This window comes from Pleurodeles waltl, chromosome 5 (assembly GCF_031143425.1).
Source record: "Pleurodeles waltl isolate 20211129_DDA chromosome 5, aPleWal1.hap1.20221129, whole genome shotgun sequence".
Classification (NCBI taxonomy): Eukaryota; Metazoa; Chordata; class Amphibia; order Caudata; family Salamandridae; genus Pleurodeles; species Pleurodeles waltl.
In genome coordinates, this window is record NC_090444.1 from 82,429,307 (window position 1) to 82,456,490 (window position 27,184).

The 27,184-nt window shown below is 44.5% G+C and overlaps 1 protein-coding gene across 2 annotated transcripts in view; it reads right to left on the reverse strand.

The window, feature by feature from the left end:
* Positions 1-27,184, reverse strand: part of DNMT3A (DNA methyltransferase 3 alpha) — a 1,562,966-nt gene that overhangs the window by 1,074,933 nt on the left and 460,849 nt on the right. For both annotated transcript variants that reach the window (XM_069233637.1, XM_069233638.1), the window contains exon 4: positions 14,879-15,242. In XM_069233637.1, the coding sequence (XP_069089738.1) occupies positions 14,879-15,242 (364 nt within the window). The remainder of the gene's footprint in view (positions 1-14,878; positions 15,243-27,184) is intronic.

Consider the following 27,184-nt stretch of genomic DNA (forward strand, 5'->3'; position numbering starts at 1 on the left):
AGAGCCTGGCCCCGCACTTCCTAGAGAAGTGTGCTCAGCTACAGCCTCCGAACACGCTTAAGAAATTGCAGTCATTACTGGGTTTCTTTAATTTTGGCAGAACATATATTCCAGATTATGCTGAACGCGTAAAACCATTATATGACTTAATTCAGCCCAATTATTCTGGCAGGCGATGGACAATTGAACACACACACATCCTAAGGGACATACAACGAGACATGCTAGAAGCTAGACACTTGTACACGCGGGACAATAAAACGGATTTGGTCATCAGAATAATAGCTGGTGCCCTAGGATTTACATATGTCACCTTTAATGAGGGTGACACGGTGCCAATAGCATACAAATCACATTTGTACTCCAATGCAGAAAAACGTTTTGCTCCTACTGAAAAAATTCTGACGGCAGTTCAGATTGCCGTCATAAAGGAGAGACCGCTTGCCCAGGGGAAACGCATTGTTGTTGTCTCCCCGGTTCCGGCCTTAGAGGCTGTCACTAAAGCGAGCGTTCCTAACGCTAAGGCATTGCATCCACGCTGGATTCAATGGGCAACATCTCTGACCGCCACTGATGTTGATTATGTGTTTGACCCAAGACTTCAGACACAAGAATTTCTCCAGTATGAACAGGAGTACCCTGCTCCCTTACACATATTGCCAATAGACAGTTATGATACCATCATTTACAGTGACGGATCGGCACAACCGGCTGTGGGTACTAAACATCAATACTCGGCAGCTTGCGCAGCCGTGTGCGGGGTAATGGAAGACGGCGTTTTTCATCCTCATAACACGTACACTCGGACCTTAGGGGACTGCACAGCCCAGTTGGCCGAGCTTAAGGCTCTTCTTCTAGCGCTCGAACATTCAGAGCCAGGAACACAGACTTTGATCGTCTGTGATTCGTATTATTGCGTCCAGTCATACAATGAATATCTCAATCATTGGATACTGAACGGGTTTAGAGATTCTAAAGGGAACACCATTAAACACAAAATATTGTGGGGAAGGGTGGCTGATCTTAAGGATAAGCTGCCATGTGTCCATGTAGTTCATACATTGGGGCACCAACGTGTATGAATACATGTTGCCGGTAATAAATTGGCTGACGAAGCAGCCAAAGCTCCAGTAGCTACGGCTTCTGTGGCTGCAGTGACTCGTTCTCAAACGAGGTTGGATAATGAAATACTGATTGCCGTTAAAGCCTCGGCTGCAGGCAAGCCCCTTCCGAAAGGATACCCTACGAACTATACATATCATATCAGTGCACAGAATGTTGCTTTTGCAACAATTCCAGATGTTGGTGATCGAGTGATCCCAAATGAAGATCAAAGATTGGAACTGATTACAGCTGCACATGAGGGTGTCGCTTCTGCACATGCTGGTATACAGGCCACTATCACCATTCTACAACAACGATACTGGTGGCCTGGTCTATGCAGACGGACTAAACAGTATGTCCTTTGCTGTAACATTTGTCAGCAGATTAAGGGCTCGAATATCAGACGCCCTCCGCAGACATCTCTCTTAGTGTCAGACAAACCACTTCATTGTGTGTACCTGGACCATTGTGGTCCTTTGCAACCTGATGGTGCATACAAATACATTTTAGTGGCTGTAGATTCCTGTTCTAGATTCCTGTGGGTATGGCCACAGCGGTCGGCTGACGCCCGGACTGTTATAAAAGATTTGCTGATCTTTATCGGTACATATGCGGTTGCAGCATTCCATTCGGACCAGGGCCCTGCATTTGCCTCTAAGGCTTTCAGGGACACCATGAGGACGATGGGTGTTGAACTCCATTACTCCTCACCATACCATCCCGAGGGAAATTCGGTTGTGGAGAGGCGGAATCGTGATCTAAAGCAGTCCTTAACAGCTCGAGTATTAGGTTCAGGCCGCAGTTGGTTACATCACCTATATGGGGTCCACAGAGCACTGAATAATCTGCCAGGACGGTCCTTGAGGGGGAAGTCTCCATATGAGGTTCTCTTTGGGACAACTATGTATGTTCCCGATCTTGATGCCCCTGGTATGGTGGCAGCAGAAACACCATTTGACATAAAAGAACGTCTCGCTGTTTTACAGGAGCTTCAACAATTCCATGATGATAAATCATCTGCAAGCGCTGCCACCTTGGGAATAAGGGATTTGGCGAAAACTTCGACTGGCTGGATTCCTAACGTTGGGGATCTGGTTCGTGAGAAGATCGCTGTGAAAAAAGAGTTTGGTCCAGCATACAGAGCACCTGTACCGGTCTTGGGGATAAAAGGCACCAGGACTGTCATCCTTCCGCCATTGTCTGGTTCCAAATCAAACAGATTCATCTCCATTGATGACATCAAATTACACCATGTGGCCGATTCTTCACAGTAGACCTGGAGGTCCCTTGGGTGGTTCCCGATCCCCTCTCACTACCCAACAGGACATCCCTCTACATAGTAGGATGACCATCGTTACTACTGACTATGCAACTATGTCAGCTGCTGTTCCAGACACTTCCTCGACCATGGGGAGGGCGGAAAATGAACTTTTGTTGGTTCCTGTAACAATTTCGGAGAACACACCGCTACAGGATTTGGCTGTATTTTACACGAACACTTCCACGACTGGTAACGTCATCTATCATGAACCTCCACGAACAGTGGATGGGAATTCGATGAGTCCTGTGTTTGCGGAGACTTCCTCTGGCTATTTTGTGGACATTGATGATTTTTCTTCAGATTCATCCTCAACTGAGACTGACAAACTTTCCAGAGGTAGCAAGTTCTATCAATGGCTTAAAAAGAACTATTTGATATATCCATGGAACTATCTCTGGTTCTGTTTGACAATTATTGCATTGTTTTTATGGATTGGTTTTGAGACTGTTTTCTTTTTACTAATTAATGGTCACTATATTGCTGATCGCTCCTCGTGGAGCCTGTTGATGTCATTTTAACACCGCATCTTTCATCACATAAGGTCCGACGTGATTTGTCCCCTGTCAATATTACAGCTATTCCAATTTCTGATGGGATTGTTTGGGACAAAGTTCCGTTCGATATATACGGGCCTACAGAGATAATTCAAATACCATACGTGTTCAAAATTTCTATGTCTGATGTTATTACACCTAATGTTGTCTCTGATGATTGGGATGTCCAAACAGTGGATTCCATGCTAACTGAAATGAAGGACTACTCCTCTTTTGGTAGTGATGATGTATATGATTTTACAATGAATTATGGTGAAATGTTCTGCTATAATAATTGGGGACATCACTACCTGCACCGTGCAACTAGATATAGGCCTCTTTTTAACTACACACAATGGGAACATTGTTCAACACCACGGGTGGGGAGTCCAAAGTATTACAGTGACAAATTCACATACTTTTCTGGGCATTATACACGAAAGCTGAATCTTATTATTTTAAATTACCCAAGACACACATTAGAAAACTGTTGCTAACAGATACAAAACTGATTTATTCAGATCCCTTTGTTTCCTGACTTTCGATTGAGGGTTATGAATATTGGAAGAACACTATCGATTTGAAGAGTGTATGGGGGACGCAAGATTGGCAGATACAGGGTAGGGAAGCTTTGTTTCGAGCTTGCTTAATTCCTGTGCAAATGATTTTTTAAATGACTCTGTTGAGCAGACATCATGTCTGGGATAAGCTAAAATGAAGGATCTAAACACACCCAGTATCCCTACACCGATAAAATTTAAAGATTGGCAACACTTTCTAAATGTTTCTGAGGAAAGGCTGGATGCATTGGTTAAGGCTGGTGACTATAATTCTTCGCTTTCCAGTCCCGGGGGATGGTTCGTATGGCCCACCGATACTGATGAGTGTCAAAAGCGTTTTTTGAACTCTTCAGGGTTTTTTTCCATTCATAGACCAGACCCTTGCTTTTCGTCAGGTCAGCATGCTGGTATAATTACAACTTACAGTGTGGGCAAGCTGTGCCAACAATGGGTACAAAAGAACACCTTAACAGCGGTGAAACAACACCTGAATACTCTTTCTGACAGTATAGACCTACAAGATCTCCTATTAGGTCCTAGAAAGCAACGCTCGAAACGTTTTTTATATGCCATGTATAATGAAATTTGGAAACTTTCTCAAATTGAGGCTGCTGCACGTTTACGGCAACTTGATAAAGAGAATTTGGAAAACACATTGTCCGTTGTCGACAATGGCATGAACACGCTATCCAACAGGATTTATTCCCTGTCGAATATAGTGTCATCTGCTATTGATATCACTCAGATTGATTTGTCTAGGTTATATCATGGGCAGACACAGCTGCGTTCCATTATGCAGCTGAGTTGGGCATTACAGACGCTGAAAAGTGGCCACATTCCATGGAAATACCTTAATGGGAGTGAACTATTCGCTGCTTTTAATTTTTCCAGGGAACAAGTGACAATGGCTAAAAGAGAGGCTCGTTTCACCTTGCTTCAAGTAGAAAAATTAGATAAGTTGCCCTTCACGGTAGCAGAGAGTCCTTCAACTATCTGGCTCTTACACGGCATTATTAATTTACCGTTTTCAACGTTTCGTTTCTCAAGCTGCCTGAAACATCTTGCAGTGGGACGATATGAACGGCTGGGAGATAGCTTTATTAAGGAAGAGTGGGAGTTGCCCTTTGAGTATCGATGTCTGAACGGCGAACAAGAGGTCTTTCTTAGCGGAAGTGAATGTGAGACTACTGTTCGTCATTCCATGATATGCAAACAGGTGTCTCTTCACGGTCTTTGCAATGCGGGGGTCGCGAATTTGGCCTGTTTTCTGAAGGGTACTCCCGTCCCCTTGATTCGTTCAGTGTTTCATGTTCTTTCTAATGGGAGTTATGTTCTTCTGAGCGATGACAGCTGTTGCGGCTTGCGACCTGGAATTGCCTACGCAATCTCAGTCATGAAGGTCGTTACATGTTGTGCCCATGTTTTGTTTCCCCCAACACGAGAGATACAAGTATATGAAATGTGGCCCCACATTGATACTATTAATGTGAACTATGACAAGTTGAGTAGACTGAAGGCGCCATTGTTTCAAAAACAGGTCGCCTTGACATCCGCAAAAGAGACGTATGCTCTCCAGGTTGCGAGATCATCAGCCGAGATACAATCCCTTTTAAATACCGATTTCCCCATACACTTTGGAGAGTTGGTATCGAGAATATTCAATGCTTCAAGCACCACTGGGATTGTTCATTTCTTTAAGGCTGTCGGGTCTGGTTTCGTGTCCATCTTCCAGACTGTCTTCGGAGTCATCCCATCAGCCATCCATTCTCTCTTTTCCAGTGTGTTTGGTGGCTTTCCAATTATTTTGGCTTTAATTGGCGGACTACTACTGCTATTTTTTCTGATTCGCGGTGGTTGTTTTTTTCCAGCGACACAGAGCAATGGAGCCGCTCCCGTCAACTCCGCTGTGCCGTGACCGCATGATTCGGATCTTCGGTACACCTTTGCTGGTGGAACTAGAGTTTGACTGGTCATTGTCATTCCGGCCTCTACTCTGGTGTGTACAACCGGTGTTCCACTGCATATGGTGTCTCTTTGAACATCTGCCTATGGTCTGTCTTGCTGTTGCACCAACATCTCCTGTGGACCACGAACTGCTGATGTCCCCGATGAGGGTTCATACACGGTCATGCCCCTTGAGACTGAGGTTGCTCCGCGAGGCCACCTATGAGCCTTCTGTTATACAAACTAACATGGATGAGGACGCTGCAGTGAGTGTCGATACACCGATGAATATGGCTCACTTCTGCTCTGTGGATCCGTTTGTCCGTCCAGCTCTCAATTTCACTTCAGACGATGTTGACTCATTTTTAAGATCCTTGAATGGTGACTTCGATGACATTCTTCAAGATCCTGCATATAGCACATAATTTGGTGAATTCGCTTGCCAGTTTCCGGTTCTAAAAACTAGCAATTTAACTGAAAGTTTGCTATACTTGTCATAGTTGATATTAACATCTCTGAATGTTTTTTAAAAAAAACGTATTTTAAGACACAGCATTTTATTTTTGTCATTACGTACATTTTTTTTTAGCATTTTCGTTTTTTGGCTTTTTGGTTCAGTAGCAGCTTTTTTAGCTCTTGGGTTTCCTTACCTTCATCATACCTGTTACGGCAATGGGGAGGGTGTAGTGAATCCTAGTTTGTTTTAGCGGGATAACAGGAGTTAGCTTAGCCATAGGCTTGTAAACTCGTGCCCACGTCACCCAGTGACTTTTAACCTACTTAGCTTGCTCTGTCATAGTCCATTTAATTATTTATTTCCTTTAAAATGGCGGCCTTGTTTATAGTTAGGCCACTTGTTATGGGTTTTATTATCAGTGCCATTGCGCCAAGGCGTCAAGATCAAGCACGAAAGACAAACATACAGTAGGCATTCACACTTAGGGATTTTTCCCTCTCTATACTTTCGAGGGATTGTTGATATTAATTGCCGTCCCAAGCATGCCTGTTATCTATTGTTATGAATAACACTTATGTCAGGGGACCTTGTAGATCTGTATAAATACAACACACTTTTAGACAGATAATCAGAGGGATTCCGACCAGAGGGCATCGCCACCATCGCTGATACCGATGCTGCAGTCATCTTGACACTGATCCAGTCTTCGTGTCCCTGCGGAGTCTGAGATAGAGACCTCATTCCAAGGTAACGAGGGTTGGGGGCTCCTCTCATGGACACGGTTTTGGCAGATTAGGTTTAACGAACCCAGCTCTTCCTTTTTAGGTAGGAGGTTAGACCTACTCTCCTTAGGGTATTAGGGCTTATTCCATCTTTTACATATACATATATTTCTTTCATATATTGCATAATGGTGGGGGTCTTTATAACAATGACTCTCCTCTTTACAATACTGGTGATTGGTATATTCATTATCCTAATCATTGCAGTTCATGCAACTTATCACAAATTGCAGTTATGTTGAATAAAAACTATTATAACTTTACTGCATCTGTGTTATTGCCTTTGTTTGTATGAGACATAATCTGTGAGAAAAGGGTAATTTCCGTTTAACCACGACAACCCTGAGATATTGTATTTTGCGTCCATGCGTAAGCGACTGCTACAAATCACCTTTTACTATTGTGTTTTTGGTGAGGTACTGCTAGTAAGCCTGTAAGGTTTGGACAACAGTTACAAATAGTTGTGGGAAGAGACTTAGGGCCTGATTCTAACTTTGGAGGACGGTGTTAAACCGTCCCAAAAGTGGCGGATATACCACCTACCGTATTACGAGTCCATTATATCCTATGGAACTCGTAATACGGTAGGTGGTATATCCGCCACTTTTGGGACGGTTTAACACCGTCCTCCAAAGTTAGAATCAGGTCCTTAGTCACCTACAGACGAAAGTACTGTCATCCTGAGACCAGCAGTCTTGCTCAGAGCAAGAGTCCAAACTACGACAACAGCAACAGTAGCTCCATGTACCACGGTTGACGTGGCCAGGCTGGAGCAATTACGAGTATTTGACAAGGCTCTGATTTGATTTTGCTGATCACTCATGGGAGTAGAGGTACTGGGGGAAAAGCGTAAGCAAAAATCCCCGACCATGCTATCGAAAAGGCATTTCCCCACAACCCTAGTTGGTGATGCCAGCTTGCATAAAATCAGCATTTTGGGACGTCGCAAACAGGTCTAGATTTGGCTTTCCCAATCTGAGGAATATTGCATCCAGCGTCTCCTGATTCAATTCCCATTCGTGGGAAGATTTGCATAGTCTGCTCAGCGAATCTGCAGTTGTGTTGTGTACTCCTGGGAGGTGCTCTGCCTTTATGTGCACCGAGTGCTGAATGTACCAGGTCCAAATGGCCTGCTGTTCTTTGGATAGCAGATGTGACCGAGTCCCCTCCTTGCTTGTTGATGTAGTGCATGATGGTCGTATTGTCCGTTCAGATAAGCCTTGGATTCTTGGAAGGAAGGCCTGCAGCGCCAGGTACACTACTCTGAGCTCGAGGAGGTTGATTTGAAGAGTAGCGGGAGAAGGGGGCCACTTGCCACTCACTTGGAGGTCTTGCAGACATACACCCCACCCCTCCATTGAAGCGTCCGTTGTTATAGATAGCGGAAGGACCTGGGTTAAGAAGCCTAGGTCTCTGGAAATGTTCCCGGGTGTTATCCACCAGTTGAGGGAAGCCGACATCCGTCGTGTTACATGTATGGTGTCCTCGAAGGAGCCTTGTGTCTGCTTCCATTGCTTGTCGAGCTCCTCCTGCAGTGGACGCATAGGAAGGCGACAGCAGGGAATAAGATTTGTACACCAGGACATCATCCCCAGTAATGACTTGTAGCATCTAACTGAAAGAGACTTTGTTTGCTGAATTGTTCCTGTTAGCTTGACCAGCTTGAGGTGTCTGTCCACTGCTGGATAAGCTTTTGTTTGGACCATGTTGAGGTTGGCGCCCAGGAAAACTATTCTTGTGGTTGGCTGATGCTGGGACTTCTCTCGGTTGAGAGTGAGGCCCAATTGTCTGAAAAGTCATAAGGTTGCCTTGAGAGAATGGCGTAGTGACTGGATGTCAGAGGCTTTCACTAACCAGTCATCCAGGTATGGAAATATTTGATGTCGCTGGTACTATAGATATGTTGCAACAGGGGCTAGACACTTTGTAAAAATTCGGGGAGCAGGCTTGAGCCCGAAAGATAGCACCTTGAATTGAAAGTGTCGGCCGGCTACCATAAATCTTAGGAACTTCCTGTGTTTCGGGTGAATGGGTATGTGGAAGAAGGCATCCTGCAGGTCTAAGGAAACCATGTAATCTGCTCTGTTGAGAAGCTGCAAGGCGTCCTTCAATGTCACAATGCGGAAGGACTGCTTTTTCAGATACTTGTTCAGCTTCCTTAGATCCACGATGGGTCTCCATAGACGAGATTTTTTTCTGATTAGGAAGAAGTGAGAATAGAAACCTTTTCCCTTTTGCAAATGGGGCACCAATTCTATAGTTCCTTTGGATAACATTACCTCTGTTTCTAGGATGAGAAGATGAAGACATGTTTGACGTATTTGGGAGGGAGGTGTAAAGGGGGCATGCATGTAAATTCTAGAAGATGACCATAATTTATTATGTCTGGGTCCCACTTGTTGTTCGTTATCTGATGCCAATGCTGAAGGTGATGCTTAAGGGAGGTAGGAGAGGTAGCAGGACATTGGAGCTTGTCATTGCCTGCGGGAGGGATCTTTGGCTTCCCTCCCTGACTTTCCTCTGTGAGGAGACCTGCTATATGCCGCTGCTGGCAGTTGTCTTTGGTGATATTGGGGTCTGGAGGGTTGGGAGTGAGAGGAATAAGCTGGGTACCTGTAAGGCTGGTAACCTCCACGAAAGGAAGACTGCCCTCTACCTCTGGCACCTCGAAAGGGTGTTCTCTTATATTGCAGGGAGCCCAATGATCTGGCAGTATCTGTGTCTGCCTTGATTGTCTGGAGGTCATCGTCAACATGTTTGCCAAAAAGGGCTTCTCCGTCGGAAGGAAGGTCCAGAATCTTAGTTTGGACTTCAGTCCGAAAGTTGGTGGCCTTAAGCCATCCTTGGTGCCTTAATACTGCTGATCCAGCCAGAAGCCAAAAAGCCATAACAGCAATGTCTAACGCACAATTTATTACTTCTGAGGATGTGTGCTGTCTCTCTAGCAGAATTTTTCTCACTTCAGCCTTCCTAGAGTCTGGAAGGTCATCTAGCGAGTGAGCGATGTCCTACCATAGCTGCCTACTGTACCTTCCCAGGAGCGCCAAGAAATTTGCTGCGCGCAACACAACGGCAGACATGGAGGAGAACCTTTTCCCGAGGTTATCAAGGCGCCTACCATCTATATCCGGAGGTGCGGTTAGAGGTGCAGAAGGGTTCCTCGAACGCCGCTGTGCCGCTTGGGAAATCACTGAATCTGACTTTGAATGCCCTGAAAGGCAGGCAGGAGCATCCTCCATTGCCTTGTACTTTTTATCCAGCTTAGGCAAGACCACTAGCACCGTTGCAGGGTTACGCATTATTTTCAAATAACAACCCTTATTCCACACATGATCTATAATAGGAATAGCCCTGATAACCCTCCTATGAGGCTCCTTAAAGTGATACAAGAAACAATCTTGCTGTGTCATTGGCATTTGCAGTTCAAATCGTGCAGCCACTTTCTCCAATAAATTATGGAAAGTACCAACATCCTCTGGAGGGGACTCAACAGAAGCTGGCTCTGGGGAGGCAGGTGTTGGCAACATAATCGTCCCATTCATCCTGCGCTGAAAGCACTTCCCCATCTTCAGCATCATCATCTGACGAAGCATGGGCTTGCGGATCCTGCGGAACTTGTGGAGAAACCTGCGGAGTGGTAGGAGGAACCTGCAGGAGCATCAGAGTACTTGGTGCCGTAACCACTGGCTTGGGAACTACTACAGGCTGTGGACGGAAGCGTTCTTTATAATCTGCGGGCATGGTTTGCAGGTCAGAAACCAGACCAGAGGGTAAGCATACCATTCCCTGCTGCTGTTGATGAGGGATTGGATCGTAGTAGTGCTGGTCATAATACGAGTCATCATCAGAATATTGCTGGCATTTTACATGCAATTGTGACGGGCTCCTAGCCACACCATATTCTCCATCCTCATCTGAATCATCATCATCATCACCATCCAAAAAGCGTGATGGTAAAAGTCTTGACACCTTACTTGGTGATGTTACGGATGGTGTCAAATGAGTTTTGGATATCCTTTTGAGTGGAGTATGCGCAGATGACTGGTAAAGTAGCAATGAAGATGGTCTCTGCCTTTTTGTAGGCATCAACTTCACGGTCGCCGATAGAAGATCCGCTGTCATTGACGGTGGCATCGACGAGAAAGAAGCCACTGGAAGCATCGTCGACAGGAGCATCAATGACTAAATTATTGTCAATGCCAGTGAAAACACCGTCAACGAGGACGTAGTCGACAGAGGCATCATCGACTGTACCGTCGACGAGAAGGTCATCAACGAGTAGAGTCCTGGTGACGAGATGGGTAGCCCCGTCAACAAGGATGAAAGCCTCATTGACGAGGATCCTGAGGCCGCCGCCGTCGACATTGAAATAGTGACTATAGTAGATGTCACTTATGATTCAGTCATTGACGAGAACACCGTCGACGAAGGTGCAGATCCTGGCTTCTTGAATTTATGTTAGATCTTCAGAGGTGGCGTAGATGGCTCAGAAATAGTCTTTTTGAAGGATTTGTTTGAGGGAATCTGACCATTTTTGGATGTCAGTTTGCTTCTTTCCTGCAGGGCTGTGGATTTTTGAAGAGCCCTCAGATGACTTTTTTTAAACCTTTTTAGGTGGTTCCTGAGTATCTGAGCCCTCATTTTTCCTTCTGACAGGTGTTTTAGAAACAGAGATCGAGGAAGAGGCACTGCCCTCGTCAGAGGCTGAATGGCCAGCCTTACCTTTCGGAAGTCACAAAAGACGACGACCCTTTCTGTCCTTTAATGTCTTTGTAGAAAACGTTCTACATATTTTGCAGTCCTTGGTCTTATGACTTGGGTATAAGCAGTAAATGCAATCCTCATGTGGATCATCCACATATAATCTTTTCTTCAGAGAGGAGGCACAGGATCTAAACAGGCCCTTTCTTGGTGTCTCTGACATGGCAGCCAGTTTGAGGCACCAAAGAAGAAAAGAAACTTCAAATTCTACGGACTAAGCTTCTGAGAGAACAAAAATATTAGAGGAGCTCAAAGGGGACTCCTCAGCATGACATGCGGTGGAAAATCTGAGGGAAGGCAGTTCCTCACAGGAGGTTCTATGGGGTGGGGCAGTGTGATTGGTTGAGTTTGGCTCTATTTTACAAAATGACCGATAGGTTGCTAAACTAAGGCCTAATACATGTAACGTAGTTATACATTTAGGCATATTTTATACATTCCACAGGGACTCCCATCTCGACGACGGGGAAATATTCAAGCATGTGAATCTATGAAAGTTCCAATACTGGAGTAATAGAAATACCCACTTGTGGCGACTGAAAAAATTATGACCTGCTCGACTCCTGGCCTGACGGTGTGGGAACACCACCTAAAGTATCTAAGGGAGTAAGAAATCTCTGAATTACCATGGACTCCAAGCTATCAATAAATGCCCAAGTGGGCAAACTAGCAAAGATCGAGCTTCATTACTGTAAAAAACTATGGGACACATCTTCCTCCCCACCTGGGAATTCCACACAAGGTCCAGGCTACTATCACTCTTGTTCTGTCTAAACTCTATTACGCCAATAGCCTCTACCACGGACTCTAAACTATGGAACTATTTACCCCCAAAAATAAGATCCACGGATAACTATCTTATCTTCAGAAGACTACCCAAAAGTTGGCTCTTCCCCACATAACCAACATTCTCAAACATAAATGTTTAACATATCCCTGTGTATATAAGCATTTATTTTGATTATATACGTGTATCTATATTCCTTTGTATAAATGTGTATAATAATTATGTGTATACATATATAGATATTAGTTAGTTCCGCTTGACAAATATACATATTACCTATGGTTATATTATTCTGTGTTTAACACATATATATATATATATATGTACATATATATATATATATATATATATATATATATATATACATATACATATATACACATATATATGTGTGTGTGACTGCATATAACAGTACATTTTTAATATAACTATATACAATTACTTCACAATTGAACTAAAATAAAAAAATATAAATTAGCTTAAAGTACAGTAACACTTTAAAGTCTGAGTTTATTGAATACAACTTGAATCTAGATATATTACCTTCCTTATACATAACTTCCATGTACGTATGTATCTCTATATTTATTTTACTAATAATTTAGCGTCTCCAATGCACTACCCCATATCTCACCCTATACCTCTCTCAATATATTCTCTACATTCACTCTGACTCACCCCAAACTTCATTCTACCACTCATTCCAATGCACTACCCTACTGCTCATCCTGTACCTCTTTCAATATATCCTCTACCTCAACTCTGACTCATCCCCTTTCTACTATGATCCCAAAATAACACTTTCTAAACTATTCCCTCCTCTACCCCTCCTGGCATCATCTCAAACCTCTTTCACTATTAATATTCCCCAAAGACTTTCTGGACCTTTTCCTTTGACTCCTTCCCCCTCCACCTCTCCTTTACTCATCCCAAACCTCTTCCTACTGCTACGATCTCCAATTAAACATTTTCTAAACATCCAATCAAACATTTTCTATATACTTCCCTCTTCTATCCCTCCATTATCCTTTTCAGTACAGCTAACAGACTCATATGTCCACCATTCAAATTAATCTCAAATTTCCCTATACTAATTCACCACAAATCCTTCTTGGGTTCTGAAGTAATGAGTTACTTGCCAAAAAGCACTTTGAAGCCTCGTCAAGGGTAGTAAGAGTTATATAAATCCAATTACAATTACAACACATTTTTTCAGTAAGACCTTATAATTATTACCATCATCATCAAAATACTTTATTTTGGCAGTTTTCCATAAAAGCATACAAATACTACATCAGATAAAACATTAGAATTATAAATGTAAACCTATTTAATATTATTACAATGAAATATGAAATGCCAATTAATTAATTGTTTTAGTTTTGATTCAGTAAGTCACACAGATACAAAACTAAGGTGGTGACAGGGCTAATTATTCCAATGTGCCTCTACCTGTTACACTTAGAACGTGTATTGTACTGATTATATGAAAAACAAAAGCACTGTCTCTTGTTAAAAAAAAAAATCATTAAGTACAAAAAAATCCCTTCAATGTGTATGTCATGCACTAACTTCAAATGATTTCGTTTAATAATTCTGTAGCGTTTTGGAAAAGGCTAAGGGGTACACATTTTAGGTGTCATTAGCATATTTTGTATAAACCATACACTTTACGATTAAGATACTATGGGGGTCATTCTGACCCTGGCGGTCTTAGACCGCCAGGGCAAGAATGACGGAAGCACCGCCAACAGGCTGGCGGTGCTCGCACTGCCGGGGCCGGCGGTTTCCCGCCGATTTTCCCCCGGCGGTGATAATCCGCCAGGGCAGCGCTGCAAGCAGCGCTGCCCTGGGGATTATGACACCCTTACCACCAGCCTGTTTCTGGCGGTTTACACTGCCAGGAAGAGGCTGGCGGTAAGGGGTGTCCTGGGGCCCCCTAACAGGGCCCCAGCCTGCTTTTCACTGTCTGCACGGATCAATTATGAATAAATAGGATAATACAGCACAGTGCTATATAATGTTGTCTAGGGAGTGATGGTGCTCAATTATGTAAAAAACTGAGGTTTATAGTTTTTTACGTTTTGTAACATAATATCCCAGGGGACAGCACTTTTTAAGATGAGCTTATTTAATATGAAGTACATTTGTGCTCTTACCCATTCTACTTATCAAAATATAAATTCTGTTTTGTTTAAACAGCTAACTTTTGACACCAATGAATTCATATGTGATCACAGCCCTGACAAAAAAAATTAGGAAAATTATTGACTGATTTAGGATTCATTGTTTCACAATACTCTGATGGTGCATTAGGTTAACGTTTTGCAAGAATGTACGTTATATTCGCAGGGAACTATCACTTAAGGCCGAATGGAAATTTAAAACATTCTTATTAGCACAATAGATGTCTTTGGCAAATTAGCCTGTTCTACAGTTGTCATCCATAGTGCTAGTGAAGTGAAAAATAATTTCTCTCTTCTGTTACACAGCATGAAGAAAATGTCTGTGCCCTAAATATTATTTCAGGCACTCCTAAATATCAGTGTACATATAGTTAAAGACAACCTTTGCCTCTTGAGAGCTTGCCAAACATGATCTTAACACAATTTCATCCACAAAGACTTACTTTTCTCAGGCACGTCCAAGAGCTTCCTTCTGCCTCGCTTCTTCTTTCTCGTGACTGGCTCTAACTCTATCTCCTCATCCTCTTGCCAATCCTGTATGCCTGGTGGGGTGCAGCAGCCATTCTCTAGAGACTGATCAATTTCGCCATCCTGGAGATTGTCAGAATCTTCCTGAAAATTCCTTGTATCCTTCATTTCTGGTTGACTGCAACTCCCATCTTCCTCCTGTGTGGGCGTAATAACTGTACACTGAGAAACAGCCTGCTCCAGGTCTCCATTGAGCAAGGGCTCGCTACTTCGACTGTCCAATGTAAAGTGGCACTTTTGGGCCGAGATACTCTCTTTGGACGATTCAATGCTTTCCACCTAATATGAAAAGAAAAACTGCCAATAAATACATTTGGTTTGTACATGAGGAAAAACACTACCATTCTAAGTATTAGTCAGATCTCACTTTGTGGGTAAATATCAGAGACCAACACAGGACCATTGGCTTATCATCCATGGCAACATCTTTATATAAACGCATTACCATAGTCATTAAAATTGGCATTAAAAGATGGTGTTACTGGAGAAACTGATTCAAAAGCTGCTGCCTAACTAGGAAGTCACTAGTGAGCAATTCCGAATGTATGTTCCATCTTTAACAGAAAATAAATTTTAATATCATGAAAAAACAGACAAAATAATTCAACACCTTCATTGCTCAGATTACTTAGACCTTTGTCTGTTGCATATGTTTCAGCTTTTCCGCCAAAACATTTATTAGGCCCAAGTTCAGGAATATGGCATTTTAGTAGTGCAAGCAGGGTTTTTTTCCATCAGTTTTTTAAGTCAGTTTTCCTATGTAATCTTAATTATTAAATTATGGCGATTATTATTATTATTATGTAGTTACTGTTCCCTGGCTAGTAGTAAGCCCTTACCCGTAACTTAAAGTTGTGAATGGTAAGAAAATGGATAGACTGTTTTTCGTCTCGTCCAATGTGTTACAGTTTTATTCATCCAAGCTTTCACACCTAAATGTGATAAATAAAATCAATACACTTCAACATTGTAAACAGGCTGGAAAATTACTTTATAGTTGTTAATTTAGAGTTTATATGCCCTGTATGATGCAGTGTTTTGGAGTTTTGTTAACTGTCTATTAATACAAGGAACAAGATGTTTCAGAAATGTACTTGTCCTGTCTAATTTGTTGCCATGCACAGAGGTGATACGTTATGACAAGATCCCCATTGTATCAGATATCTCATAATAGCTTCACTATTTATATCAGAACTTATATAAGGTCAGGGTCTGAATTGTAGAACAATTCCAATTAAGCCACCATACTAATTATACCAAACTGTGAATATAACAGGGAATTATATTCAAAGACTCCGCATATGTAAATGCTCTGTTTACGATTGTGGTCAGTTTAGTAAAACTTTATGACGTTGGTAGGGTTCTGAATATGCCTGGACTTTCTCTATCCCGGAGTTCAGATTCCTCAAGAGTTTAGGAAATATCATTGTTCTGACTCTACCACTACTTTGTTGAACAGGTTATTTACCATCAGTAGCACTCTTTCTGGTAGAGACTCTACCTAGTTGTAGATTCCTCACCTTTAGACTATTCCCCAGGCGTCAGACAGGAACAGGAAACTTTCAGCAGCACCTCTGTGCACCGGAAAATGGCATCATGTGGTTCACATTGATGCTGTTAACGTTACGGGAGTGACATGCAGGGTTTATATAGGCCCCATTCCCGTGCCCTGAAGTTAGTTGTTTATAAGACTATCCTTATCACCACATGCAGAGACCCAAAAGCATACTGGTAGAGTAGTGAGCCGATTCCTAGACTTGGGATCTAACTAATAGACTAAGGGCCTGATTCTAACTTTGGAGGACGGTGTTAAACCGTCCCAAAAGTGGCGGATATACCACCTACCGTATTACGAGTTCCATAGGATATAATGGACTCGTAATACGGTAGGTGGTATATCCGCCACTTTTGGGACGGTTTAACACCGTCCTCCAAAGTTAGAATCAGGCCCTAAGTCTAATAACAGACCGGGGAGGATGGGAGGATCGAGGAGGAAGCTGCAGCTAGAGTCCCTATCAGAAAGAGCGTTACTGAAGGTAAGTAGCTTGTACTTCTGACACAGACTTCTAGCCCCACATACCAAAGAAGGTACCTATTTGGGGCTGAGTCTGTGAGTGGACTCAAACCAGAAGGTTCTGCAGGGCCAAGCGGGCAAAATCACCCTGTGGGCAAGCATGACTGCCCAGACAATAGTGCTTTGAAAATGTGTGGAGGGATGCCCAAATATCCACTCGGAAAATGTCCAGAATAGGGACTCCGTGTGCTAACGTAGTGGAAGTAGCTTTGGCCCTGGTAAAATGGGCATGGAGTCCTTCCGGAGGCTGCGTTTTTGCCAGTGTTAGCAGATCCTAATGCAGAGCACGATCCAGTGGGAGATGGTTCTCTACTGAACAGTCTTGCCTTTTTCGCTCTAGAGAACCCAGAATGAGCTGATCGTCCACCCAGCGGTCTTTGGTACGATCAATGTAGAAACGCAGAGCTCAGCTGAGTCTCTCTTCATCCTGAGAGCACAGAATGCCATCAGGGTGATGGTTTGATCGAGATGGAATAGTAGCACAACTTTTGCCAGAAAGGATGCCCAAGTCCGCGGAACCAGTTTTACTAGTAAGAAGGTAGCATACCGTGGATGGACACAAAGAACCTGAAGCTCACTCACACACCATGCCAAGGTGACAGCAATGAGGAACACAGTCTTAATAGTATGGAGCCATAAGCAAAAGCTGTGAAGAGGCTTCAACGAGTGCACATCAGATAAGCAAGGACCAGATTAAGGTCCCACTGCGGCACCACAAAGGGAGAAGGGGGACACAAGTGTTGTAGATCTTTCAAAAATCACATCACAACTAGTGACTTGAACAACAAGGACAGGTCTGGCAAAATATAAGCCTTAACCCTGCTCAGAGCAAAACCATGCTGAGCAAGAGATGAACCCAATAACAGACTTTCAGACAACTTGGCCTGGAGGGGGGCAATCTGGCGTGTGCCACACCCAAACACTAATTTGTCCCAATGGCAGGTATGTACACTTGGTTGAGGGATGCCTGGGTTCAAAAACGACATCAATCACCTCCGCAGGAAGGTCAAAGGTTGCCGCCACTCAATCTTGAAGCATGAAGGTGGAGATTGAGAAGGCCTGGGTGTAAAACTGTACCCTGGTGCTTGGACAGGCGGTGCTCCCGGAGGAGCAGTCTGGACCAAGGACATACACTCAAGCCCAGGTGCTCTGGTCCATACCCTCCACGCCCAAAACGTAGCCACTAGGCTGACATGTGCCTGGTCTGGCTTGAGAACTTAGGGCAGGAGTGGTACTGGCGGAAAGTCATACATGATTCCCTGAGTTCCACTAGAGGTGTAATACATCTCACAGCGAGAGGTACCTTAGATATTCCCACGCGAAAAAGTGCTGACATTGCAGGTTTTATTTAGTGGCAGTAGAAAGAGCCAAGGTTCTCCCAATTTGTGGAAGAAACCTCGTGCCACCTCCAGGTGTAACTGCCATTCATGATCCACTAGGCGCAAATTGCTGTACTCGTCCGCCCTGGCATTCCGTGATTCTATCAGGTGGTTAATTCACCATGAAAATTCCTCGGTGGTCCAGTCATTTCCAGGAGTGTAAGGCCTCCGGGCACAGTGTCCAGGATCCCACCCGCCCTATTTGTTGCAGTACCACATGGCAGTGGTGTTGCACCTGAACCAGTACCCTCTTGATAGACGGAAGGAAGGCTTCTGCCACAGACCCAATTGCGGTCCCGGAACCACCACTGCAGATTGTTTGCAGTATACTATAAATTATGAATGTGGTTGGAGAGATTCCCTTATTGTTGGGCCCACTGGGACTTCAGATCCCACTGCAGAGATGCATATGCCACTTGGCGTATGACCAGCAGGATTGTAGGAGGCTATCAGTCCCAGCAGCTTCAGAGTCAATCTCACTGAAATCCAGCACCAAGACTGAAAGATCAGGATCATAACCTGAATATATTAAACTCTTTGTGGAGGGAAAGGCACAACACCAAATTGTTTCCGGAACTGCTCCAATGCTGGAGAGGGTCTGAGAAGGAGTTGGGCATTACTTCAGCATGCGGATAGTTAACACCAAAAATGACAGGAGGTTTGCCACATTCTGGAGATGGTTGACAACTGCCTGGGCAATCCCCCTTCAACAGCCATTCACCGAGGTTGGGGAAGACTTGCACTCCTGAACTCCAAAGGTGTGCTGCGACCACTGTTATCACTTTTGTGAACACCCGAGAGGCACTGGTGAGATCAAAGGGGAGTACAATAAACAGAAAATGCTACTCTCCCACCACAAACCGCAGGTAGTGTCGATGGGCCAGCAGGACAGGTAAATGGAAATTGATGGAAATAGGCGTCTCGCAGGTCCAACAGCGCCATCCAGTCTTGAGTGTTGCAGGCAGACCTAGACCAGGGTAAGCATCCTGAATTTCTTCTTCTGAAGGAACGTATTGAGAAGGTGCACGTCTAGAATAGGCCGAAGGCCTCTGTTCTTCTTGGGCATCAGAAAGTAGCAGGAATAACAACAATGTCATATTTCTGCCGCTGGCACCCTCTCTATAGCCCCTTTGGCCAAAAGGGCTTGCACTTCCTGTCGCAAAAAGGAGAGATGGTCCTCCATCAGTCACTGTACATCCATCAGTCCCAGGGAACAGTGGAAGGTGCAGCAGAGAAGAGAGTAAGGAACTGGTGGATTCTGCCTACCACCGAATGGCTTTGGTTCTGGTTGGAAGCGTTATGTGAAAAAACAAATTTTTTGTAGCACTGCAAAACTATGAGGTTCTGGTTGTAAGCACTTTGTACGAAACTAAAGTGTGTGGCGCTGAGAAGCTATGTGGTTCTGGTTGCAAGCGCTATGTTGCTGTCTATTATTCCGATCATCACTATGGATAAGTTACTTACCTGTAAATCCTAGTTCTCTTCCAGGGGTATCCTCATCAAAGTCATAAACATTGAATATTCCCGCCCTTGTGCGGGGGCTCGGAGCATATATAAAATACACACATATAAAGTTTGAAATATACACGAAAAATATATATATAGCATTTTTAGTAGACATATCTTTCATACTAAACTCATATATACATAGGTAAAACAGCAATGCAGGCTATAATCATAAACAGGCTAAAATGCTTTATTTCTATGAAGTTTTTTTTAATTTTCTTTTTTTAATCATTATAAAATTACAATAGAGAATAAATATCTACCCAAGCCCCCAAAACTGGGCTTAGGGAAATAAGCAGTAGTAATCACTAGAGAAAAAAGAGAAAAAACGACATTGAAAAACAATGGAGCATTCTTAGCCAATAGGCTGCATGCAGGTTAACACAGGAGAACCATAAAAACTTTGGCACCGTGCCTTTAAGACCCTGAGCACCTCCAGTATCCCAAGAAGAAAAGACTATCGAGGGTCCCTGGTATAATGCGTAGCCCATCCAGGGAAATACTTGAGTACAAGAAAAGAGATTGAGCTACAACTAATGTCCACTGCTATCTACAATTGTAGAACAACAACAATCAAGATAACTGAAATACACAAAATGATATTTATTACATATGTATGTACAACAACAAAAGAGCATAATGATCAAGATTAAATATAAAATATTTACATATTCACAGGGAACGACACATACATTTATATATAGTGAATAGACAGAGACAAAGAATAATGCAAAACAAAACACAACAAATAATGAAAAATAATAGAATCATAACATTGAAAAAAGAAGCAAAAAATCCAAGTTGTCCAAAATACAATACAATACAATTTAAATATATACTTTCTCTATAACATTATTTTAAAGCCTTACTAGTATTCACAGTTTTAACATATTAACTTAGAACCAGATCGCGTCTCCACCTAATTCAAAAAAGAAAAATTACTTGGACCCTAAAATTCATATTCCATTATAACAACTGTTGTTGTTCTACAATTGTAGATAGCAGTGGACATTAGTTGTAGCTCAATCTCTTTTCTTGTACCTCCAGTATCCCACCATGCCTCAGGGGTGAAGGAAAGGTGACAGTTGGTTCACAGTTAGGTCAGTACTTTTTTACGGTGACAATCTGTGTAACTGATTCGAAAGACAGTCTGTCCTGCACTTCTAGGAGACGTGCGTCCAGGGAGGAGGGTGGGTTGTTTATGACTTTGATGAGGATACCCCTGGAAGAGAACTAGGATTTACAGGTAAGTAACTTATCCTTCTCTTCCAGGGGATCCTCATCAATAGTCATAAACATTGAATAGATTAGCAAGCCCATCCCTAAACTCTGCGGACTGTCTAATAGAAGTGCAGGAATAGATATGTATCATGCAAATAAATTTCTCAGAGAGGCCTGCCCCACTTGGGCATCTGCTCTTGCATCTGAGTCCAAACAGTAATGTCTAGTAAATGTATATACAGACTTCCATGTAGCAGCCTTACAAATCTCAGATATTGGAACATTGTTAAGGAGGGCAGCAGTAGCCGCTTTTCCCCTTGTGGAATGCGCTTTAGGTCTAGCTAGTAGTTGTTTGTTAGCCAACTGGTAAGCATTGACAATACAAGAAACTATCCATCTTGATATTGTTCGTTTAGATGCTGCCTCTCCTGTCCTCAAATGACCATAATTTACAAACAAGTGGTTGGAATGTCTAATCAATTTTGTTTTATCCAAATAAAATTTCAGCACTCTTTTCAAATCTAGGGAGTGCAATGCTTTCTCCGCCGGAGTCTCCGGATTGGGGAAGAAAGTCGGTAAAGAGATAGTCTGATTGATGTGGAATTCTGACACCACCTTCGGTAGGAATGATGGGTGAGTTCGCAGAACCACTCTATTGTCGTGAAAAACTGTGTACGGTTCTTTGGAAGACAAAGCCTGAATTTCACTGACCCTCCTCGCGGAAGTAATGGGCACCAAAAAAAACGTCTTCCACGTAAGGTGTTGCAAAGAGGCTTTGTGTATAGGTTCGAAAGGAGGGCCCATAAGTTTTGACAATACTATGTTCAGTTCCCATGGAGGAGAGGGTCTCCGAATGGGCGGAAAAACCTTTTTCAAACCTTCTAAGAAATCCTTGACTACTGGTTTCGTAAAGAAGGATTCCTGAGAAGGTGACTTACGATAGGCTGTAATGGTAGACAAATGTACCTTAATAGATGATACCTGCAGACCCGACTTTGCCAGATGAAGTAAGACAGACAATATGACATCCTCCTGAGCCCGTATGGGATTCTGACCTTGTTGACAGCACCATATGTAGAACCTCTTCCACTTAAACGCGTAAGAACGCCGCGTGGAAGGTCGTCTGGACTCTTTCAAGATGTTCATGCACTCCTGCGAGAGCCCTAGGTGCCCATACTGCAGGAATTCAGGAGCCATGCTGTCAAGCTCAGAGAGGGTAGGTTGGGATGCAGAACCCTGCCCTCCATCCTGCTCAGAAGATCCGGTCTGCACGGCAGCCTCCCGTGAGGTTGTTCCGGTAGGTTGAGGAGATCTGTGTACCAGAATTGACAGAGCCATTGCGGCGCTATGAGAATCATTCTGGTGCTGGATCTGTAAAGTTTGTTGATCACTACCGGTATGAGGGGAATCGGTGGAAAGGCGTAGAGAAATATCCCTGACCAGTCGATCAACAGGGCATTCCCTCGAGATCCCGGACGGTAGAACCTGGATGCGAAGTCTGGGCATTTCTTGTTTACTTCGTCTGCGAAGAGATCCAATTGAGGCCGACCCATAGAGTGAAGATGTCGTCGACGACTTCGCTGTGTAGGACCCAATCGTGGGCGTCCTCTAGGTGTCTGCTCAGGAAATCTGCTTCCACGTTTAGTTGACCTGGCAGGTGAACCGCTGTAAGTGACATTCCTCTGGCCAGGAGCCAATGCCATATCGTTTGGGACTCTCGAGATAGGGGTAGGGATCTCGTTCCCCCCTGTCTGTTCAAATAATACATTGTGGTTGTATTGTCCGTTTGTATTAGGAGAGATTTCCCCTGAATCGATGGAGCAAAAGACTTGAGAGCCAGATGGACCACTCTGAGCTCCAGCAGATTGATGTGGTTCTTCTTTTCGTTGTCGGACCACAGGCCCTGAGCTTGAAGGTGACCCAGATGAGCCCCCCATCCCTGAAGAGATGCATCCGTTACCAGAATGTCGGATGGAATTACCTGGTGAAACGGAGCACCTACTGACAGGTGAGGTCTGTGCATCCACCATTGCAATGACTGAAGTGCCGCTATTGGTAGCCGCACTCTGTCCTCCCAGCGACCTGTCCTTTGGCTCCAGTTGTTCTCCAACGCCTCTTGGAGGGGCCTCATGTGCAGCCTGGCATTTGGGACAATGAAAATGCATGATGCCATGAAGCCCAGCAGAGATATCACCTGACGGGCCGTAGGTGCGTCGGATTTTAACAGGTCTTGACACTTCCTCTTTATTGATAATAGTCGTTCCTCCGAAGGATACACTCTTTGGAGCTCTGTGTTTAGTATAGCTCCCAGGCAGTGGAGGTTCTGTGTTGGAATCAAGGTGGACTTTTGGTAGTTGACTTGAAGACCTAGAGACTCGAAAACCTTGAGCACAATGTCCCGATGGATTCTCACCTGATCCGGAGAGGAAGCTTTCAGTAACCAGTCGTCTAGGTATGGATAGATGAGGATCTTTTGTTTTCGAAGATGTGCCGCTACCACTGCCACACATTTCGAGAAGACGCGGGGGGCAGCTTTCAGGCCGAATGGTAGCACTCTGAACTGATAGTGTTGTGAGGCTATCTGGAAGCGCAAGAATTTCCAAAGCTTGGGAGCTATCGGGATGTGAAAATATGCATCCTGCAGGTCGATGGAGCACATCCAATCTCCCTGATGTAGTTGAGGGAAAATCTGGTGAAGAGCCAGCATCCTGAACTTCTGTTTTCTTATGTACTTGTTCAGCAGCCGTAAGTCCAGAATTGGTCTGAAAACGCCCTCTCGTCCTTTTTTCGCCACCAGAAATAACGGGAGTAAACCCCCTTTCCTCTGTGTGCAAGTGGAACCTTTTCTATTGCCTTCTTTCATAAGAGGGCGAGAGCCTCTTTGCGCAGCAGGCAGAGATGAGATGGATTGCATTTGGCTGGTGGCAAGTGCGGTGAAGGTTGTCTGAAAAGAAGAGAGTAGCCATTTTCGACAATGTTGATCACCCATTTGTCTTTTGTGATAGAGTGCCACTCGTGAAGATAATCTGTGATACTTCCCCCCCACCAAAGTGGTGTACAGTGTTGAAGGAAGCGAGATCTCATTGTTTGGCCGGCGCTTTCGGTGTGGACTGTTGAGGTCTACTTGACCCTCGTTCCCTTGTGGCCTTACGAGCCTGAAAAAGAGGGCGTCCCTGCCTTTGCTGTGGCCTCTGGGACAGGTGAGGGGTTTGAACCCTCTGCTGGAAAGGGTGCCTGTCATAAGGCCTATACCTCCGCCTGAAGTCCTTCTTCCTTTCCAGGCCTACTGCCCTCATGGTGTCCACTTCGGTCTTCATGCGTGCCATTTCTTCATCCGTATGGGTACCAAACAGCGAGTTCCCGTTGAATGGGAGATTTAGGATGCGCTGTTGTGCTTCCTGTTTTAAACCAGTCAGTCTCAGCCAGGAAGACCTTCTTGCACAGATTCCATGTGCGTACCCATGTGCAGCTAAGTCTGCCCCATCTGCCGCTGCGCTGATGACTTGGTTGGATACCAGACATCCCTCTTGCAGGATCTCTTGGAAGTCCTGTCTGTCTTCCCTGGGCAACTTTTCTGTGAACCTGTTGAGGGAGTCCCACAGAGAACGGTCATACCTGCCCAGGAGTGCAGAAGCGCTGGAGACCTTCATTGTAGATGCCGCCGTGCCGCACATTTTTCTCCACAGAGAGTCTAGATGCCTGCTCTCTGTGTCCGGTGGGACCGTGGAGGATGATGCCACCGAGTGGGTTTTTCGGGCTGCGGCCAATATTACTGAGTCCGGTGGCGGATCCGTTCTTAGGAATAAAGGGTCCTGTTTTCAAAATCCTAGCCGGGGCAGATTTGAGGGTGGCTGGCGCCAAAAAAGTGTCCATGGTTGGCTGCAACAGACCAGGCACTAGCGGCAGTAGCTTTTTCGAAACTGTTCTATGTTGCAGAGTCTCAAAAATGACTGACGAGGAGGTAGATGGTTCTGGAACCTCTATATTTAACTTCTGCGCTCCCCTTAAAAGCACCTCATTAAAAGTGGTGATGTCATCCACCGGTGAGACCCTAGCTGGTGGAGAATCTGTTAAGGTGGGGGAGTAACGTCCGACGGATGATCCTGACGACGACCAAGAGGGCGATCTTCTGTGTCGTGATCTAGATCGTCGTTGGGAACGTGACCTGCTGCGAGACGCTGTAACAGAGCGCCCAGGCCTCGTGGTCGGTTGGCGAGGAGCCGAACAAGCCCGTCCTGCCCGCGCTGTCGGTGATGGTGTTCTCGGGAGAGAGGCAGTAGGAGAGTACATTCGTGAATACTGCGAATCCGGGGAGGCCGCTGGTCTATTAAGGCTCTCCAACCATCTTGGTGACAAGTTGATGGGTGAAACATGCCCCGATGATGCCGCTCTCGAACGAGATGAATCGCTCCGTATGGAGACCACTGGAGATGGAGCGGCCTTATCTGCTGGAGGAAGGCGATGTTCTACTCCCTGCGAGACAGGTAAAACCTGTGCTGACGTCGAAGGGCACGCCGCCGGTTGTTCTTGCCTCGACGTTGAGTGCCTCGACGTTGAATGCCTCGACGAAGAGTGTCTTGACGTCGAACGGCAATCTCTGGACCTCGACCTACTCGCCGTCGTGTGCCTCGACGTGGAGCGGTGGGCGGCCGACGGCGGATGTCGCTCTTGCCGCCGTGGCGATTTCGACGTCGTGTCTCTTGACGTCAGGGGGCGTGAGGTCCTCGGCAGCGAGCGGGCACGCCGGTGATGGCTCGACGTCGATCGGCGAGATGCCGTCGACGGAGATATGCCCCTGCGATGGCCATGTTCCCTCGACGCCGTATCCTTCGAAATCGGGCGGGTCGCCGTCGACGGCGATCTATGGTGGTGAGATGGTGGCAACGACGACGTCGACGGGGAACAAACAGGTACTTTCCTACCTGCTGACGTCGACGTAGCCATTCTCTCCTGAGAGTGGCCTGTTGGCTGCCTGGGAAGCGAAGAGGATGATGTTTTCTGCCTCTCGTGAAGCCCATGAAGCCTGATCTTTTCTCTGTCCTTCAGAGTCCTCTTTGACATGTTCTTGCAGTGTTTGCAAGTGTCAGGGCAGTGACTCTGAGGCAGGCACACAATACAAAGAGTGTGTGGATCTGACTGGGCCTTCTTCTTCCCACAAGAAGGGCATTTGACAAAAAGGGAAGGCATTTTTCTGTCAGGAAGAAACTGCCAAACTCAGACAATGATGTTAGATGTCGAGTAAAACAGGAAAAAAACGCTGTTTTAAAGTATTTTTCTGAGACCTCAATGCTCCAGGATCCTCTCAGAAGAAGCCAGAAAAAGGAACTGACCTAACTGTGAACCAACTGTCACCTTTCCTTCACCCCTGAGGCATGGTGGGATACTGGAGGTGCTCAGGGTCTTAAAGGCACGGTGCCAAAGTTTTTATGGTTCTCCTGTGTTAACCTGCATGCAGCCTATTGGCTAAGAATGCTCCATTATTTTTCAATGTAGTTTTTTCTCTTTTTTCTCTAGTGATTACTACTGCTTATTTCCCTAAGCCCAGTTTTGGGGGCTTGGGTAGATATTTATTCTCTATTGTAATTTTATAATGATTAAAAAAAAAAAAAAAAGAAACTTCATAGAAATAAAGCATTTTAGCCTGTTTATGATTATAGCCTGCATTGCTGTTTTACACATGTATATATGAGTTTAGTATGAAAGATATGTCTACTAAAAATGCTATATATATATATTTTTCGTGCATATTTCATACTTTATATGTGTGTATTTTATATATGCTCCGGGGTCCCCGCACAAGGGCGGGAATATTCAATGTTTATGACTATTGATGAGGATCCCCTGGAAGAGAAGTTTGTGTGTAGCTAAATTCATGTGACAGAGGTCACTGAAACCAGACGGGAGGAGAGGCCATCACACGCTGGAACAGGAGGAAGCATGACAGTGTGATAGGCAACAAAAATGTTCTCTTAGTGAAATCCCCTGGGCAGGAACTTAGCATGCAAAAGGAGGAGTATTTATCAAAATGCACCAATAAAAAT